The following is a 20152-nucleotide window of genomic DNA, read 5'->3' on the forward strand; positions in this document are numbered from 1 at the left end:
GAAGATATAGATGATGAGAGTGATGGTGATGATGTTATGATCTTCTTGTTCTTCCTGGGATGACTGACGCAGTACGGAAGCGCTAGGTTAGCAAAACGCTAAACCTAATGTATAAAGACAAGCCGCAAACACAAACTTGTCAAAATAGGGTTTCGGAGTCCACCGAAAGAGTAATTTGGAATCCACCAAATTTGAGAAAAATCTATGAATTTTATTAAATCAAAAAGGTTGCCTTCAAGGTTACAATAATTTAGCTTAAATAGGAGTGAAAAATAAATATAACAAATCTCCTAAAAGATTGTAAAAATAAAAATAACAAACCTAGCTAAATAAAAATTACAAATCTACCTAAAATATAAAAATAACTAACCTAGGTGAAATATAAAAATAAGAAATCAACCTAAAATATAATAAAACTAAATCTAACTAAAATAATAATATACAGAAGAAATCCTCCTACATCAGATGACCACCTTCAAGAGGGATGTTTCTGAACGAACCACATTGTGTCCAATACCTTATGGAAGTTTTGCACAAGTATATATCTTGGTTGTGTGAGTCTGTAGTTTGTTGTAATAACAGAACTAGGTGTTGCTTGGTTTGCAAGTTGGACAATTCAATTGCAGCCCTTGTGCATGAAATCGGAGTTATCCCTTCCATATGGCAAAAGTTCTGAAAGAAAAATAGAGCCTATAAATAATGTTACACATAATGTTCATATGTGACAGACAAATATTATTATCCATTACATAAAAAGATCACAAAAAAGATAGATAGATATATATAACTAATCTCTTATATACCACTTGTTTGTTTAGTTTCTCTGTAGACTGCAGCTGCAAATTTGTTGATGCAAGAAAGAATGTTTTAGTTGGTTTGTGGACTGGCTTTATTTGTTGGTTACTTTACCAAGGATGTACAAAGTAAAAGGAGAGAAAAATAACCAAAAAAGTAAAAGGAGATAAAAATGTGTCTTTTTTTACTATATTTGCAATTTATCTTATTAATCATATTTGAGCCTTAGCCATAAAAAAATTAAAATAATTTTGAGCCTTTAGGACTTAATGTTTTTCGATGGTGGAATATATATGTGATGTCTAAAAAATTCAATTTAACACTTGTCACATCTCATTTTTATCTCTCTTTCTCTTTATTAGACTGCGAAAAAAAATCATTTTTTTACCTTTTCATGTGAAAGAAAAGATTTTTTTTTTGTCCCCACAGAATCACGGGACAACTTTTTGTCCTCAGCACAAGTTGTCTAAAATACCAAAATAACCTTTTGTCCACTAAACATCGTACAACACAAAGTTTGTTCAATACCTTAAACGTTTGTCTTGTGCTGTTCTGTCTTGTACTGTTCTGTCCAGTATTTATATTTTGCAGATCAAACGGACCCTTAGTGTCGATTGAATTGGGTGGGGAGTGGTTTAAAAGAAAACAATTGAGATTAAAAGTAGCTCTATTGAAAAATACTCATATATAAAAATACTCATATGTCCCGATCAAATACCACCGTTTGATCTGCAAAATATAAATACTGGACGGAACAATACATGACAGTACAAGACAGAACAGCACAAGACAAACTTTTAAGGTATTGAACAAACTTTGTGTTGTACGATGTTTGGTGGACAAAAGGTTATTTTGATATTTTAGACAACTTGTGCTGAGGACAAAAAGTTGTCCCGTGGTTCTGTGGGGGACAAGAATTTCAAGTTTTGTCCTGTCCCTTAGCCCCCAGTTTGTCCAGTACCAGGAACAGTTTTAAAATCAAACACAGTACGGCAGGAGTTGTCTTGTCCAGTCCCTTAGGAGTTTGAAAATTAATTATACCAAAAAAAAAAAAACTTGAAAATTAATCCATATAAAGAAGAAGAAAAAAACTTGAAAATTAAGGGGTTTTTTATTTTAAAAAAAAAAAAGCAAAGCAAACGCGTTCATCTTTCTCTGCAAACAAAGTGCAAACTGAGCCACATCCCTCTCCATTGGACCGCCGCCATCGTCTCCCTGCACCGCCCCTCTCTCAAAATCGCGTTCCCTATTCCAACAACCTCCTTTTTGTCCAACAGCACCCTATTTTGAATTCTCCAAGGTTTTCAAATTATGGTAAGCTTTTCATCCTTCATCTCGTAGCTTCCGATTCGTTTTGTCTGTAATCTCACAACACCTAAAACCCTATATTAAATTTTCGATTTCAAAGTGCTTATTTTTCTTCATACTTATTTTTTTATCCAATTTTTTACTCGTGATCTCTTTGTAAAAGTTAAATTAGTTCTTTATTTGTATTCAATTTTGTATTGACATATCGGTTTAGGGCTGAATTGAAAACCAAGGGCTGAATTTGAAATACTTGATCCTCTTTTTGATAAACATGTTAATTAATAGCTTATGTATAAGCTATTCCTGTAGATAAAAAAATTTAAAATCAAATCAAATTGTTTTCACATAAGGTATAAGTTATTTGCATAAGCAACCCGTGAGAGCTTATGGAAATAAGCTAAAAAAAAACATTTATGAACATGTCATAAGCTGTTTCTAAAAGCTGTCTCAAGCTGATTTTTGTTTAATTGGCCATAGTCCATATGCCCTTTTTGTGATACCAGAATTATTGAAGGGTGTCCTATTGGGAGAGCTTCTGAAAATTTGTTGACATTCAAATTGTCTTTCTTTTGTGGAACAGGCTACACCTTTAATGGCAGGGATTGCTGTGGCTGCTGCAGCTTATGCCGGTAAATATGGTATCCAGGCTTGGCAGGCATTCAAAGCTAGACCACGTGCATTGCGTAAATTTTATGAAGGTGGTTTTCAGCCTACTATGACTAGGAGGGAAGCAACTCTCATACTTGGTGTTAGGTAATGTCATTTTGGTTTTGTAAGATTCCTAGATATTGATTATGTGAAACTCATTACAACAATAACTTCGGGAAAAAACTAACATAAGGTTTTTTTTAACTGTCCGATACCCGGTTTATGTTAACTAGGACTAGTTTCTTGCTGATGTAGCAAATGCAGTGCCACTTTGTTGTGTTCTTCCTCCACACTTTACATTTCGTATTCCCATAATTTGTTTATGTCACATGTCTGACATTTTTTGTTTTTCCTTTTCTGTTAATTGATTCCATTATTTAATAGTTTACTACTTGGCTTTGTTCCTGTATTCTTATTTCTCGACAGCCATACCATCCACTCAACCACATTCACATTGCTTTCCTTGTTATGGACTTGTTAATTATGCACGAGGTTGATGTGGTTTGTCATTTTAGATTTTGACTTCTGATTATTAGTTATGAATATGTCTTCAATTTTCTGGTCTTCTTATTATGATTTTTGAGCATTTATATGTATGGTATAAAGTATAAAGTATAAACTAGATATCTTGTGTGTATCTATATTCCTCAGTATAGTTGTCATCCTGCTGTCCTACTGTAACATTTTTCGGGTCAGCTGCTTCACACTTTAATTTTAATATAGGATTGACAACTTCGATGTTCGTTTTATTAGTTTCATAATTGTTCATACCCTTGAACTGATTCAGATTACTGAGAAATCAAGAACTAATTCTTGTCCATTTGATGTTGATATTCCTTCCTCTTTAGTTTGCTTTACTTGTAAATCATGTGATTGTACTTTGAAATTGCCGTGCTCTTGATGCAACTTGCGACTTGTGAAGTGGACCTAACCTGGTCCATTTCTTTGTTCAATTGAGAAGAAAAGCAGAATTATTTATTTGATTGATTTAAACTTAAAGTTCAGTGCATGTTTTCCATATTTTGTTTTTCTCTGTACTGTTTACTGATTTTAAGCTTTAACATTTTATATTCTGAATGGTGATAAATTCATGAGAAGCACTATTTCTGATTATGGCTCATTTGATGGAAATTCAAGTGTACTTGAGTAGCAACATATTGATTTCATAATTTTCAATTTTAGTACTTTTCATAGTTAAAACGTGTTATGATTGATTTTATTTTATACGTATTTTGCTGCATTGGTACCATGTTGTATTGTATCCAATCTCTGAATAAAATGAATCATGTTTTTAAATCTATATTTGTATTCCTAAAACTTATTTATTTTCTTCCTCTGAATTGGCTAACGTTATATACATTTTAGACTTTCATATTGGGTGTTGAATCCACTGTTTCCCTTCCTAAATATGTGCACATAATAGACTGCTTAAAATAATATGGCTATAATTTCAATCACTTCATTCAGATTTTAGACTGCCTAATTGGTTGGAGCTTAAAAGGCGTTATGAGCTGCAATGTTTCTTACTTTGACTGTATTTTCCCTCTTATGTCTTGTAATGGGATTTTATTGATTATTACTGATTGAATTTTGTTCTTAATCATGCTCTTGACAAATATTTTACCATAAACGTTTTCATCGGGCTGATTTTCAATTGTCAATATGGCAGACAAACCACTCCAACAGATAAGATCAAAGAAGCACATAGGAGAGTGATGGTTGCAAACCATCCAGATGCTGGTGGAAGCCATTATCTTGCTTCCAAAATCAATGAAGCAAAAGACATGTTGGTTGGAAAGACTAAGAGTGGTGGATCAGCATTTTAAAGCCAAATAACCTTTCTGCCAATTATCCCGACAGTTACGACTGAAGAAGTTGCGCTTGATTTAATGTCTGATTATAAATTTTGTACTCATCCTCCCATTACTTTATTAGACCTAATTATATAGTGAGAAAGTTGAATATGTGTCGATGATAAAATTATTGTAACCTGAATTGTGTCTTTGTAGTTGAGTTGAGAAGGCAATCAATAGGTGCTCTTATTTTTCACCCCTAGTTTAAGTTTATGCCACTATATCATATACTATAACTTGTATTGTGACTTTGAATGTGATTGGTTGTAAACTTCCGAGTTGATGCAAGTTATTACTTTTTTGTTTTTGCTTGTCAGAGGAATAGTGCATGGTTTAGCAGGGTTTAAAATTTACCTGCTTTTAAAATATGTGAATATTGATTAATAATCACCATCATTTGTAAGTCAAAACTTGGAAGAAACTTATCCATTTTTATTTTTATGTATAGTTTGTATACTAGAGTTTATTAGTTGATGAGGCATTGAGCTCCCATACTAACATACAACTAAAATCCCAACAGGAAAAGGTCTAATATTGAACAGGAAAAAATGGTTACAGGTGGAACTAGATATTCCAATTTAGGCCCCATGCATCTTTTATATCCCAAATATTCCAATTTTGCCCTTGATAAAAACTTCGGTTCGCAGAAATCGAAGTTTTTTCTAGTTCAAATTCAGGAAAAATTCGGTTAACAGAAACCCAAGGCAAAAAAAATTCAGTTCGTAGAAACCGAAGTTTTTATTGAAGGGCAAAAAGTAAAATTCAGAGGGGAAAGAAGAACCATGGGGGCCTAAAGAGAAAATATCCTAGAAATGATTTTTTTTTTTTGTCGAAACTACAAACGAAAGTAAGCTGATGAAAGAGATCCATTTTGGCTTTTCCTAATGAGATTGGGCTTGGCTTCCTTGGGAAGTTTAAAAGAAGTTGACCCAATTTAAGGAGAGATTTTCTTTTGCCACCCTACTGGTTACTCGTGCGTCCGCATTTCCCGTTTTATCCTTCCGCTATTTAAGTAGCGGATGTTATAAAGATGAGAATTTTTAGAAAAATGTTTTCTGCTACTTAAGTAGAGGACGTTATAAAGTAGGGTGTTTTTGGGGGGTGTCTGCTACTTAAGTAGCGGACGGGGGTATTTTGGTAAATTCGTAGGGCTCGCGGAAAAATGGATAGGGTGGTAAAAGTAAATCTTATTTAAGCAAGTGGATTTGGAGCATCCCCATGCTGCTATAGGGAATTGGAATGGGTCAGACATAGAATATAGCCACTGCTGGCTTTCAATTCAATCAAACAATTTAAAATTCAACAACCAACCATCATGTCATGATCCATGAGTTATATGTATTTTTTAAGACCTGATATAAGCTATCTTATGGACATTTAAAAGGAGAATAAAGTTGAATTTGGGAAGCATGATCTGAGACTCTGAGTTGGTAATAGCCAGCTTCAATATTTGAGTTTCTTCTCTTCTAACATAAATGGGAAGAGCTCCTTGTTGTTCAAAAGTTGGGTTGCATAGAGGTCCATGGACTTCTCGTGAAGATGCATTGCTCACCAAATATATTCAAGCTCATGGTGAAGGCCAATGGAGATCACTTCCAAAAAGAGCTGGTAATTTAATTTTTTCATTTCTTCGGTCTTTTAAGTTTTCTTTAGGCTAAATTACACTTTTAATCTGATAACGTATTTTTAAGTTTCACTCGAGTCCCTTATTTCTTCGGTCTTCTATGTCTGTTTTTCTCATTTGAGTCCAACAAATATATGAATTCAGGGCTTCTTAGATGCGGAAAAAGTTGCAGACTTCGATGGATGAACTATCTTAGACCGGATATAAAGAGAGGAAACATAACTCCAGATGAAGATGATCTCATTATAAGAATGCATTCACTTCTTGGAAATAGATGGTCTCTTATCGCCGGAAGGTTACCTGGGCGAACAGATAATGAGATAAAGAATTACTGGAACACACATCTCGGCAAAAAGCTCAAAAAACAAGAACCAGTAGAGAAGAAGAAGAATAAAAAGATGAAGAAGAATGACAAGAACAAAGTCATAACCAAAGTACCAGAAGATTCAGATAAGAAGACCTTAGTTTATATACCAAAGGCTATAAGGATCAAGAAGAATTTATCATCTATAATACCAAGAACTGATAATACCATAAACTTGGATTCCAACTCAGTAACAACAAGCCAAGAGGAAGAGCAAAAAGCAGAAACAAATGAGGGAGACAATGATATATTTGGATTGTTCTTTGGTGAACAGTACCATGAAGACTTGGTCAACATTAACAGTGATGACATGGAATGCCAATCTGGTTTTCTTGAGAAGATGTATGAAGAGTACTTGCAGCTATTGAAGAATGAAGAAAATCATGAAAATTTGTTAGACTCTTTTGCTGAGTCCTTATTGGCGTGAGTAATAATAAATGTACAACTAAAGACTGAAAATATTTTGAGCAAATGCAAAAAAATAATTTTGTCAAGTGTGATTGTGATAAACTTACTATCTGAAAATGTTTGAATCTGTTTAGCATTCTAGAAAATGAAATAAAATTACTATCTGAAAATGTTTGAAGCTTAATTAGCTTTCTCACGTTACTTACAACAATTACAGTCATTTTCCAACAATTAATTTTGATGTGTATTTTTTTAGATCGATGGATGAAATGACAATGGTCATTAGAAACTCGCACACATAAATTGAAAAGTATGTGTTCGAAATTCGGTAACGGCGTATGACGTAACAATTTCGACATTTTTATCAATTGAGTTAAGATTTGTGGACTGAGTATGTGTATTTTAACATCTAAAGTGTGACAATATATGATACCATGACAAATACATTATTTATAAGTTTTAATTACAGTTTTTGTCTTATATTTTCACTATTTTGCATATTTGATCCCCTATTTTAAAATCTAACAATTTTAATTGATTTACGATATGTTTTAAATGTAGATTAAAATATAGAGTCATGCTAATTAATCATGAATTCAAATATTCAACTACTAATTGTTCAAAAATAAAATATAGACTTTGTTTATGTGGGAAGATCTATCGTCAAAAGACAAACCCAGCTAGGGCAGATTCCATATATCAACGACAAAAAGTCATTGATTCTTTTGTAAGAAAAAAAGGTCATGCATAGATTCTAATTTCTAACTTGAGAGTCAATACAGTACTACTTACTAATAGTTAATAATACCATACCAGATCAGTAAAATACGGAGTGTATTGATTGAATATTGATTTGATTATCAAAAAAGATCTTTTTTATAAACTTTTTTCAACTACCACTCACTCACTCACAAGTCACAAGTGACAAACAAGTTGGCCTGTCATTTGTTACAAGTCAATCCAACACACATAGTTTAATGATGCCGTGCATGATAAGATAATCTACTACTCTATTGAAAAGAGGAAGATATCAACATATATAAATGCTTCTCTTGAATCAGTACTTGTAAAGTAACAGAACAAGTCAAAGGAAACCAAAGAAAAAGAGACAATCTTGAGAAGGTGAAGGACCTCTTTCATTAGATTAGATTAGATTAAAGTAGAGAAAATAAAAAAGCCTTACTTCCTAATACTTGTTTTCTTGTTGACACTCCCTCCAAATAAGAGAAAAGGGATCTTTTATCATTCATACTCCATTGATTTTTTAAAATTTGTTGTAAATAATGAATAATTTTCAATAATAGGAAAAATATAATTTTTCAGAATGTTAATTCGTGCTTTAAAGGAAAGCTAAACCCCTTACAAAATTTTCAAAATCATTTACTAGAATCTCTGTTTTGAATTTCAATTAAAATGTAAAACAAGTTTGAATTTCCATTTTTATTATTATAGAATAAAAAAAAAATAGTAAAGGCCAACAACTTTTGAACCATCTTTTAGGAGTTCATATTAGATACACCCTAAAATTAGAAGACAAAATCAAATACAATGCATGTATTAAAATCACAATAGCAATAACATTTTCAAGACAACTTTGATATCAATTGAATGATTTGAACATATATCATATATCTATCATATTTATAATAATATAATGATGAAGAATATGTTTATCTTCTTTGTTTTTTATAATGAAGAATATGTTTATCTTAATGATCCATGCGAAATAAAATTTATAGAGTACAAGGAGGGATGAACAAGGATGAGAGTAGACTACTCTCATGGTTGTCTTGGTTGTCGTCGCATGCATGTTAACCATTCATACATGTGAATAAAAATTTAGCATAAACTTCCTTCGAACAACCTTCGATACATCTTATGTAATTCAAATAAAATGAACAAATTTTTTTACTGTATGGTCTGCTCTGCCCAATTTTTTTAAGCACCACCAAGTCATCAATAGACCTAAATGGGTAAATAAGTAAATTCTCTCCTAATCAACAACCTATTCATTTCAGCGAATCCTATTTGATATTTTTTAATTAAAATAAAAAAATAAAAAGTTTGATACAACAAAATTGAAAGAAAAAAAAAAACCTTGCACATCAGGATTTTTGAGCCAGTAATTCACATGTCACTAAATCATCCATGGATGAAGCAGACCGCCCAGCACCTATGACGGGAACTAGGTTGAAGATTGGCTCAACTTTTTTAACTTCCCTCTGACTAATTTGAGAAAGTTCAAAAAGTGCATTGCAGAACATGGGCTGTATTAGCTCCACTGACATTTGAAGGCTTACCGGAATATAGAACCTCAAACTCTGCATGACATGAGAACAGAATTCAAAATGTTTAATTGTCAGAGAAAGATTAGGACCGTACAAAATAATTGAGGAACAAAGTACAATCCAGAGCGGAGGTTATCGATGAAAAATCATTTTGAAAACAGGAAATGAATTTGGTCCTGAATGCCCAACAAATATATGAACAAAACAATGGAGGAATAAAATTAATTCAGTATGTGATATTCTGATAAATATACTAACCATTATATCTTCCCAGGCAAAGTCGTTATCTATTATAACTTTGTCAAGAAGATAAATGCAGAACTTTGATAACTGCTCCATACATGATTTTGGTAGAGAATGTTGATCATTATTGTTGACATAATCGGCAGGCAGAGAATCATTAGATATCTTTGCAGCCAGCTCACTTGTGATCGACAATATAATGACACATATCTTTCCCGGAATCACACATTTCTGAATGCAAGAATCATGCCAACTTTCCTGCTTGAAACCCCAATAACATGATGTCTTTGAACAAGAACTTTTTGTCATGGTCTCAATTTCTTCATCTGCACCATCCTCCACATAAAGAATGGGCTTCACTTCTACATATGCTCTGGAAAGCCATCAAGCGTAGATTCCAAACCAAGTGTTAGCCAACCATGATATAAATATTGTGAGGAATTATTAAAAAAACCAAGGATTAAATAAAAAATGGAATACAAAAAAGAAAACAGATTGCAGACCATATGTTTGATAATGACTCAAATCACACGAACCAAATAGGTGTCCGTTACAATATCAGTTAAACATTAATGTTTTTTTTTTCTTTCTATCAACCCATTTACTATTTATTACTCTCTATTCTTTCAATTCAATTAATTTTTCTTTCTCATACCTTAAATAAAGAATAATTTTGTAAAGTAACTCATAATTTCTCTTTCTCATCCAGAATTAACTACAATTCTTAATTTGTGTGAAATTGCTAAAGTAACATATAATTTGGGATGGAGGTAGTAGTTATTTTGAGAGCACAAAATCCATAAGGGTTCACACTCTTAAAATAGTGAAACTTAAGCTAATCGGATGAAAACTTGATTTAAATAAATTATAAGATAACAAATTATAATTTCTATCCCTATACAAATTGGCCTTCTTAACTGATTGTGTATCAGTGGAATGATGATCAAACAAGATGCATAGTTGAGAAATTAGACCAATGAAACTACAGTACCTTTTAGGTAGATTTGGAACAAGGACGTAAAGAAATACAGGTTCTAATGTTTTGTACTTTTTGCCTTCCTGTGAATCAAATATCTTCATTTGTCTTAGAATTGTTTCATGTTTCTTTTCGATATCAACTCTCTCCGATAAAGAGATATTTTTAGAACAGTAAATAACAAAGCTAATTGCAGATGTCGATATTGAGCGGTTAAAAGATTTTGCCACTGCTTCACTGTTTTTTAGTGCCTGTTCCAGTTCAACCCCTGGGCCTCCACCGCAAAGATTCATGGTAGGAGGGTCAAGCCCGAGTTGACCAGCCATGTGAAGTATACCCTCATGCAAGGTTGCCTGCAAGTAAAGAAGCATTCGAAAGAACAGAAGAGTTACCGGATAGCATTTGAAATTTGATAATTGTATCATAAATTAGATTTGTTGACTACAGTAGTATGAAGTAAGGACACCCTAAACTTAGTGAACTTGCATTGTTCAATTACACTGTTATTGTTTATGTTTTCCTCTGTTAATAAGAACACCCCAACTCCTGAGTTACAATGCCCTAACATATTTAAAGATGAAGGAATAAAGTTCAAGGAATTAAATTGTCATTTTGGGGATCAGCCAAAATTAGTTTGAACACACTGCAGACATATATTTTTCATTTAAGAGACTTCTAACAGCAAATGGTATACTAATTGAAACTGACAAGATACTGTTTGATCCAGCGCCATAATATTTCGCATCGATTTCAGTATAGTTAAATCCCCTTTCCAAAGAATAAATCGTTCCTATATGAAGCTAATCAAATTAAAGAAACGCGATGTGAAGGTTTGTCCTAAATCAACTTGAATCGACAATAACCAGTTTCAACAGCAATCAACAAAGTCCAAAATCAATTTTCACAATAATATATAATGAAGCGGGATATAGATAACATATGTAATCTTGCTTTTCTGTTGATAAATAATTGACAGGTGCTAGCAATGGCTGTTTACCTGGCTGTATGGCCCAATGCAACTAGGTGCCCAACTAGAAATACTCTGCACATGCAAAACCTTTTTATCTTTATTATTTGCTACCAAAACTTCAACATATGCTCTACTAAAACCCATCTCAATGAGAGGCATTTCAACTGTACTACGAGATGGGACACCAAATGGGCACCTCTGCTGTGTTATAAACTTCACATATGTCTCATTTGCCTCAGAGAACTTATTCATGTCATCGATGTACAGGTGAATATAAAGTACATTCTCCCAGCCAAAATCAAAACTTGCTAACTCTGATTCAATTTTCCTCAAAACAATCGTTAAATCTTCCTGCAAATCTGCTTTCAAGAAATAAGAGTGGTATATGTCAAAGAACAAAATAATGTGGAAGAGTAAGATGCAACTTAAATCATTAATAATATAAGAATTATTATTACCACTGCATGAATCTTGCAACGAGCAACATATGGAGAATGTGTTCATGTTATTTGTTCTTGAAACGTTAAATTTATGTTCTACAACATCAATTGGATAAGTGCAATCAAGAGGCTTGCATTCAGCTTCAAATCCTTCTAGACTGTCATGCACTTCGAACACCGATCCTAATTTCTGCATACAAATCTCATGTATTTTGTCTTGTGTTTTTAAAGAGTGGTCGTCTGGCTTGTTTTCCAAATGAAATGCCAAGGGATGAAGGACTCCAACAGGAGCTATGGAATCTGAAGAGTGCATCACAACTTGATATTCATCAAGCACAATGCGAGCATTCTGGGGGAAAAAAAAAATAAGGAACGTATAGATAACAGAAGAAAATGGAAGAAATTTTTTTTGGGTATAAGTTTGAGGCACCATAAGTAATAAATTTACAAGATTGAATTCTCAAGATCAGCAGGAACACAGAACAGACATTGAAAATGAACGAGTTACACAGAGCACCAATGGTGTTGGAACTTACAGTAAAGAGCGGGCAATCAAGAGTCAATGTTTCATATTCCCCTCCTTCACCACAAACATTGATTCCATATGACCTGCAAAAAAGAGTTACACAGACGTATAGGGTGAAATGGAAATATAAAAACACCGTAGAATAATGTTAATCCACATACTTCGAAGAATTTATATATACACACAAAGAAAAAGGAAGGGTGGATATATTTGACATACTCTTTCAATTTATGCAAATAAGCATTTAACAAGGCTAATTCTTTACCCAAGTGCTTAGCAGGATCCAAACCCATGGCAGCTACCTTGTGAAATAGATAAAGAATTAAATTCCAAAATTATAATTATCCAAGTACATAAAATTAAAAAAAACAAGTCTTACAAAATTTGGGTAAAGATGTCTCATACTCACCAACCATATTATTCAAAGCAACCCTATTTTTAAGATTATATAGAAGCACTAGCATATCGTGGAACAATTAAATCTTGTCCATTCCGTTTCAAAAAAAATTAAATCTTGACCATTGATATTTAGTTGCTGAGCTCAATATGATCAAAGCAACAGTTAGATCTCTATATGTGGATGATAACTAAGATGAGTCATATGATATGAACATAGGAATTCCTCCCATTTACAAATGAAAAAAGAGAGCAATAATTAATAAAAGCAAAGTCAAACAAGTTATACCTTCACAGTTACAGCTACTATTCCATTTGCAATCTGGTCAGAGCCAAAACAGAGTTAGAATTATATTGTATACATGCAATACAACCAATTATATTGAAAATATCCCAAAACACAATTTACCATTTCATTGAGGAGCACGGACTGATCTTGTTTCCATAAGTATGCCAAAGAAACAAGGCCTAACCTTGAACATACACTTTCCACCCGCAGTCTCTGATAGTCAGATGCAATGGCTCCAGAACACACCGCAGTAACTGAGGGTATCTGCCTTTTCACTTCACGTAATAAAATATACATATCTTCAACTTCATCACCTTCTGTCTTTTTGTAACCAAGCTCTAGATGCCTAAAAAAATATAATTTACAGGATAAAACCAAAAATTAAATAAGATGAAATGTCATTGCTAGGTAAGGCAATAACACAGCCATACAGTCATCACAACGAGACGATTCATTGTAGTAGATTATCTAGAACCAACAAAATAGAAAACTTTGATTTGACTTAACTATCGACTACTGAGCTTTCTAATCTAATAGCACGTTAACAGGACTTTAATTTCATCATAATTTTCTTAAATTAACTAAACTAACCTACTGATTTAATGAAACAAAATATCAAAGTATTTATTTTTAAAAGGCTTGCCTTGAGGATCCTTGTATTCGCCTCCTAAACAATGGCAATCCCATACATTCAGCATATTTGATGATAATTTGATGCCCAACCTGTGGAAAACATTGAACAGCCCATTTAACTTTTCAAAACAAAAATGGAAACACACACACAAAAATGAAAAAAAAAATAGAAAATTGGAATTGAATCATACAGTTTGATACATGTAGCTATCGAGCTCGTCGACGGAATCATCAACTGGCATCAAATTCGCCAACGCAACAATCTATTGCAACATAAAATGGGGACAAAGATTAGGATAATAATCGATTATGAAGTTGAGGAGGTGGAATAAAAAGAAAAACCTGATGGCCATAGTGAATAGACTTCATCATAGCGTAGCAGCTATCTTTACCGCCGCTAACAAGTGCAACCACCTTCATCTTTGCAACGCCGACTGTGTAACGCGTGTTCACTGAAGAGATCAGAGTGGTCAGCGGCGTTTGTGACTATTCAGTGAAGCTGTTCTTCCATCGGTTTTAAGAAAGAAAACAAAAACTAAAAGAAAATATTTTTTTTTTTAGATTATTATGTATTTGCCTCATTTTTTATACCAAATACATTGCTTATTTTATGAATTTAAAAAGTCAAATTTTTTATATTAAGGATCGAAAATGAGTAAAAATAAAATTACTCATGATTGTTATTGTTTCTGTTTTTTTATGAGTAATTAAAAAATTAACATGGACCAATTCATTATAGTGTGGTTTTAGTTTGGATTGAATATTAATATCATGAAAATATAATACAATAAAATATATTTTAAAAGAATATATATTAAATATTAATGTAACATCAAATTAATTTTATGTTCCTATAAATCCTCATTGTAATCTAAAAAAAAAAAAAAAAATTTGTACAAAAATAAAATACAGCATTAATTAATTTTATTAAAGAAAAATAAGCCAAATAAATATATTTCCATGTGATACCTATACATTCGAGTAAAATTGGACTCACAACCCATTTATATTCTTAGTAAAAAAAAAAAACCCATTTATATTCTTAACACATATTGCTCATTAGTTGTGCAGAATATCCGCTTTTTATGAAGCTCTCAACGATGAATTATATGTCATCAAACTTTTCCTTATGTTCCTGAGAGATTACTATATTTGTCAAAAAGTTTAATTGTTGTGCACTGTCGGTGTAAAGATTTTTTACACATACATTCAATGATGCGTTGTCACATCATTTAATGAATGTGACACATCATGTGTTTTTAAATATCATACATGACGTGTCAGTATATTATTGGATGCATATGTAAAATAATTTTACACTGACGGTGCATATAAATTAAATTCTTTGTCAAAAATATTGGAACGTCTAAGGAATTGTCATGATATTGAATTATAGATAGTAGCGTAGTTTTAGGATTTTTTTTTTCCATTTTTGCCATTACTAAAGTTTTGAAAATTATCTTTCCATTTTTTGCTTTCTCCATTTTTGCCATTACTAAAATTTTGAAAATATAAATGCAATGATGTGATATTTAGTAGGCGGCGAGTTAGGATCTTCTTCATTTTTTATTATTTCTATTTCTTCCATTATTAAAGTTTTTAAATATTTCGGGTGCATAAAAGTAATTTCACCTCATTTAGTGTCACACTTTTGCATTTATATTTTCAAAACTTTATGATAATAGAAGAAATAGAAATAATTGGAAATAGAGAGGATCTTGACTTTTAGTGGGCTCAATAATTTAATATATATCATAAACACTTCAAAATTATAGTAATGGAGAGGGAAAATGGAGAGGAGAAATGGAGAGTCTAACTCGTTTACTATGCTTAAGGTCTGATATGCATAATGTCAAATAATAATTAAGTTCATGTGTTGGTTTGTATATATGTTTGTTCAGACCGAATGATACTTCAGTTCAGACCGTGCTATGTTTGCTAGTTGCTACTTTATTTCATCACTTGTTGGAAATAAGACTTGAAATATAGATAAGTAAATACAAGTTACGGTGATTTATTGTTGCCAACATTGATTACATATAAATCAATGAAAATCGTTCATCAAAGAAAATTAATGGACCAGACAAATATATAAAAATGAAGGCAAATCAGTGCCTGAAGAAGTCCCACATTGAGCTTCAATATTAATTAGCAAATTCTTCCAAATTAAAAAATATAACTATAGATTACAAGATGTTCCAAATTAAAAAATATAACTAGAGATTGCAAGATGTTCTTATCTTTTGTGCCTGCTTCCACGTTTAAGTTCTTCCATTAGCAGATGTGCTACTGATTCATATCCCATTTCCCGAGCTTCATTTCAGTCAATCAAAGAAAACAAGTAAGAAAATTGTACATGACTCAAAACAGATATTATATTAGCATAGAGAGAGTCGAGTACGGATGATTATTGTTGAGAACTTTCTGCATGTGTTCTGATTGAATTTTTTGAGAATGGAAATGACATCTTAATTTGAAGATTGTAGTGAAAAAGAGAACTTTAAAATGGCAAGTTGACTCTAATTGAAGAGTTTTGTTTACTTGACTTTATGATTTTTATACATGGTAAGTTGTTACTTGAGGAATAACAACGGTCTAAGTTTGGGGTTGTGACAAGAGTCTTTTTCTTAGGAATTTTATCTCAATCTAGAGGTTTTTAGATAAACTTTGTATACAATTATAAATAGTCACAAGTGTGCTTAAAATGTAATGGTAAGAATTTAAATTTTTCTAACCAGAAAACTCTACAATGAGTGTTGTTATTGGTGTCATTTTAGATGTTACACGGAAGAAAGTCAACACAATTTGAAGATAAGAAGACCATGTGAAGTTTGAAGACACTACACTGCCTCAAACGTGAGGCGTTCAGGTGATAAAAAAGAAGTCCTCGCACACTCTCAAGCGTTAGATGAGCTTGTGTGAGGCGTTTAGCCTGCACGTGAGGTGTTCAACGCATGCTCTTTTCATCTTCTGGTCGCTCCTAATTATAAATTTTTGCTCATCAATAAATATGACACCTCCTAAGTTTAATACAATTGCTAAGTTACAATTAAGATCAACACAACTTATGAACATGTATAAGTTGTGACTACATAAAGACTAACCTTTGTGTATTGCAATCCCTGTTGGTGACATCTTTCGTTTCCTCAGGCATATTGAGCTGTTAATAAATTACGGTAAAACACATTCTGTTTAACATATTATAAACACATTTATGCCTGCATATATATATATATATATATATATATATATATATATATATATATATATATATATATATATAGTATATAAACCAAAAAATAGATTAAGTAGATGCTGAACTTTAATAGTTATACCTGTTACATATCCAGTAAGGGTTTATTCCTTTATCTTCTATGCAATGTGGACACATCCATTCCTTGTTCTCTCTCACCTCCTCAATTTCTACATCAGAAACATAGTGAACAGTTACAAACTATCAATTTGAGTCATTTTCAGCAAGTAATCCATATATGGGTGGGATTAGAATTCACAACTGTTATTAAAGCACAATTTATAATTTCCTGAAGAAACAAATTTTCGGGTATATGATGATATTACTGTCCTACTTTGAAAATAATGAAAAATAACCTGTTTTTTATGACAGATTTGATCTCACTATGTAGGTTATTGGACTTAAAATATAAGTAATAACATCAAATAAATATGATATCTAGGCTCTAAATGCAATTTTAATTTGTATACACGGTTTAGATGAGTTATTTAAGCACGAATACTTGTTCTTCTTACTTACCTTCACCATACCGAACCTTAAGACAGGCTCGACAAAAGACACCGTTGCTCGAGTGACACACTGAACAATCAGTCTTTCCTGTTAAGAATACACAGTGAATCTGTTAGAACATAAAAAAAAAAAACCTGTGCAAAGACTGCAAAATAAGGCATCACTCAAATCTTGCCTAGACAAGGTTCATCCACGTCACAATTCCCACATCTTTTGCAATCTTCTTCCCCACACAATTTCTTTTGCCTGCATTTATGTTTTGAATTGCAATTTCTTCATTACTTATCCACATATAACACAAGCACGCACAATGGTACACACACAATTATAAACTATCCTATATTCTTTCAACACATTATCTATAACTAATTTGTTTTTTAAAAAAGTCAATTTCATTGCTTCTTAGATTGATCACTTTGTAAAAAATGTATTCAATTCTTGGGAAATGAAACAATCACAGAGAGTCTATTACAAGCATTCCTTCTAATCCACCCATATATGGATTACAATGTTGTCAATTGCATATTATTGCTATCCTAATTAAGGCCAATATCTAACACAATGCTATAGCTTCCATTTTGCAATAATTTGTACCAAAAAGTGTATTGTGGAACAATGGCGATATGTTCAAATTACACTATTCTATAGCTGCTATTTAACAACAATGACATATGTGTGCATCTATGACAAACTGTGTATGAACCTCTACCACCAAAATCAAACTTTGTGACGAAAGAAAGCTGTGTTGTTAAACAAATCTCATAGTTTAGAACAAATAAGTAAGAGGGCAAGAGACTTATAATATGGACTGGACCTGCAAAAATGGCAGCATATCCCCAAAAGTGGATTATAAACACTGCCTCTACCCTTGCTATCGCAGCGCCTGCCAGAACTCTCTGCTGAAAGAAAATGCTCTACATCTTTTGGATTAAGTTCAATAAGAGGTGCATTTGCAGGCCTCTTCTCTTCTTCCCATTTATTTCTAGTTACAATGCGTCTCTCCTTCTCTTCTTCCCCTTCCTCTGTAGTTAACTTCTCTGTCACAAAACAAAATTCAATAAACCATCAGAGTTCATGCTAAAACACAATGCATCAAATGCAAAAATAGAAGACATTTGCACATCTAAATCATTTCAAACCGTGAGATGGTCGCGACGAGAGGTCATCAAAGGTAGCTGTGCTGGCGGCAACATCCTTGATTCGCTGAGATCGGCGCAGGGGAGTGAGACCGTAAACCGTTTTCACATTTGTACGTAGTTTTTTTGTTGGAGTAGATGCTTCTCGAAGCTTGGAAACTTTATTCAAAATACCCAATGATTCTAACCTAGCCTTCATTCATTCATTCATCAACATAAACATCATAAAATGAATATTAATCATCCATTAATCATAATGAAGAATGAATTGGTTACCTTGTTCTCTAAGATGCGAGCGACTCTGAGAGCTTCGTAATCGGATTTTGATGATTCTCTCATTTTCATCTTCGCCATTTCATGCTTTTCTCTGCTTTCTTTCAGACAGCAGAACGAAATAGTAGAATGAATGAGTAACGGCTATATTCTGGTTTTTAAAGGTGTTTGATATAATGGAGAGGTTTTATAGGATGCCACGTCATCATCAACTCATTAAGTAATTTTTTACAGGATGCCACGTCATCATCAACTCATTAAGTAATTTAGTTTTCATTATGACTTTTAAAAAAAAAGTATTGTTTGATCACTTGGGTGTGATTTTGTTGGAATCGGCTTTTGTTTAACCAAAAATATGATGGTAAATTTAAAAATAAAGCAAAATGATGGTAAAAAATAATACTTCATTCATCTTAAACCAGATAAAAGCTATTTATTTTTATTCGATATTTAATTTTGAGTTGTTGGTCCTTTTGTTAGGTGGAATATATATGGACTTCTCGAAATAAATATATTTTTGCAGATATTGATCAGCTGATGAAAGCTTCTCTCGTTGCTACCGTATTTACTCAATTGCAAATAACTCTTCAAGCGTTTGGAAAGGATTATCTCCCTACTTCTAGAGTTGTCCGAGGAACTCGATGGCAAAGTGGAGACTAGAATGCGGGCAACACTCTGACTAATTTAGGGAATCAAGATTTAGGGAAGGAAACATCCCCTTTGGTATCTATGGGAACATTGGTTGGTCAAGCGTGCTACATGTAGAGATTTCAATTATTTTAATTGGCATCAAGTTGTGTTGAGAAGCAAGACTTAAAAAGTTAATTTGTTACTCTGATTTCTTTCATGTAGTCTGTTATCCGAAAATTCGTATGAGGGATTCGAAAAGCTACTGAGGGCTTCGAATTAAGGCAATCATCGAACAGGATAAAAGTTTCGAGAGATATGGCCTGTGTAAAAGTTATGCATCAAGTCAAAGTTCGAAGATGATCAGTCAAAGCGCCAAAAGAAGATATTTTCCTCCATAATTCAAGATTCAAATTCAAATCAAGTCTAAGCGGGAACGGTTTCGTGAACGCGGCCACGTCGTGGGCAAGTGGGGATCGTGGAGATCGAAGGACCCGGCCACCACGGAGCAGATGTCAAGATATTTCTCAAGGCTCTCAAAGCTCTATAAATAGAGAAGTCTTAGACTTTTTTAGGGAGTTCATTTCCGAGC

General features: G+C 32.7%; 4 protein-coding genes across 7 annotated transcripts; 2 read left to right on the forward strand and 2 right to left on the reverse strand.

Annotated features, from left to right (window-relative positions):
* The first annotated feature begins 1899 nt into the window (after positions 1–1899).
* Positions 1900–4920, forward strand: LOC123889550 (mitochondrial import inner membrane translocase subunit TIM14-1-like). Its single transcript, XM_045938930.1, has 3 exons — positions 1900–2109; positions 2684–2856; positions 4421–4920. The coding sequence occupies exons 1-3, from the start codon at positions 2107–2109 to the stop codon at positions 4575–4577; spliced, it is 333 nt and encodes a 110-aa protein (XP_045794886.1). The 5' UTR covers positions 1900–2106; the 3' UTR covers positions 4578–4920.
* Positions 4921–5816: 896 nt separating this feature from the next.
* On the forward strand, positions 5817–7235 carry LOC123889549 (transcription factor MYB123-like). The gene is made up of 2 exons (XM_045938929.1): positions 5817–6212; positions 6373–7235. The coding sequence occupies exons 1-2, from the start codon at positions 6080–6082 to the stop codon at positions 7017–7019; spliced, it is 780 nt and encodes a 259-aa protein (XP_045794885.1). The 5' UTR covers positions 5817–6079; the 3' UTR covers positions 7020–7235.
* A 1294-nt stretch (positions 7236–8529) lies between these two features.
* Positions 8530–14328, reverse strand: LOC123889551 (diphthine--ammonia ligase). 3 transcript variants are annotated; one of them, XM_045938933.1, is made up of 12 exons: positions 14104–14293; positions 13953–14024; positions 13772–13851; positions 13249–13474; positions 13129–13161; positions 12663–12745; positions 12454–12526; positions 11936–12266; positions 11505–11836; positions 10523–10860; positions 9547–9904; positions 8530–9321 (listed from the first exon to the last, which is right to left on the reverse strand). In XM_045938933.1, exons 1-12 carry the CDS (start codon positions 14179–14181, stop codon positions 9106–9108), a joined length of 2220 nt encoding a protein of 739 aa, XP_045794889.1. In that variant the 5' UTR covers positions 14182–14293; the 3' UTR covers positions 8530–9105. The 3 variants fall into 3 exon arrangements, with proteins under 3 accessions (XP_045794889.1, XP_045794888.1, XP_045794887.1); XM_045938932.1 differs by having other exon boundaries at positions 8599–9321; positions 11505–11839; positions 14104–14328; XM_045938931.1 differs by having other exon boundaries at positions 8643–9321; positions 11505–12266; positions 14104–14292.
* Positions 14329–15739: 1411 nt separating this feature from the next.
* Positions 15740–19065, reverse strand: LOC123889552 (cell division cycle-associated 7-like protein). 2 transcript variants are annotated; one of them, XM_045938934.1, is made up of 8 exons: positions 18937–19065; positions 18664–18853; positions 18339–18561; positions 17700–17770; positions 17534–17611; positions 17097–17184; positions 16866–16921; positions 15740–16074 (listed from the first exon to the last, which is right to left on the reverse strand). In XM_045938934.1, exons 1-8 carry the CDS (start codon positions 19012–19014, stop codon positions 15998–16000), a joined length of 861 nt encoding a protein of 286 aa, XP_045794890.1. In that variant the 5' UTR covers positions 19015–19065; the 3' UTR covers positions 15740–15997. The 2 variants fall into 2 exon arrangements, with proteins under 2 accessions (XP_045794890.1, XP_045794892.1); XM_045938936.1 differs by lacking the exon at positions 15740–16074 and adding an exon at positions 16496–16741.
* Between the last annotated feature and the right edge of the window lie 1087 nt (positions 19066–20152).

Source organism: Trifolium pratense, linkage group LG6, assembly GCF_020283565.1.
Source record: "Trifolium pratense cultivar HEN17-A07 linkage group LG6, ARS_RC_1.1, whole genome shotgun sequence".
Taxonomy (NCBI): domain Eukaryota; kingdom Viridiplantae; phylum Streptophyta; class Magnoliopsida; order Fabales; family Fabaceae; genus Trifolium; species Trifolium pratense.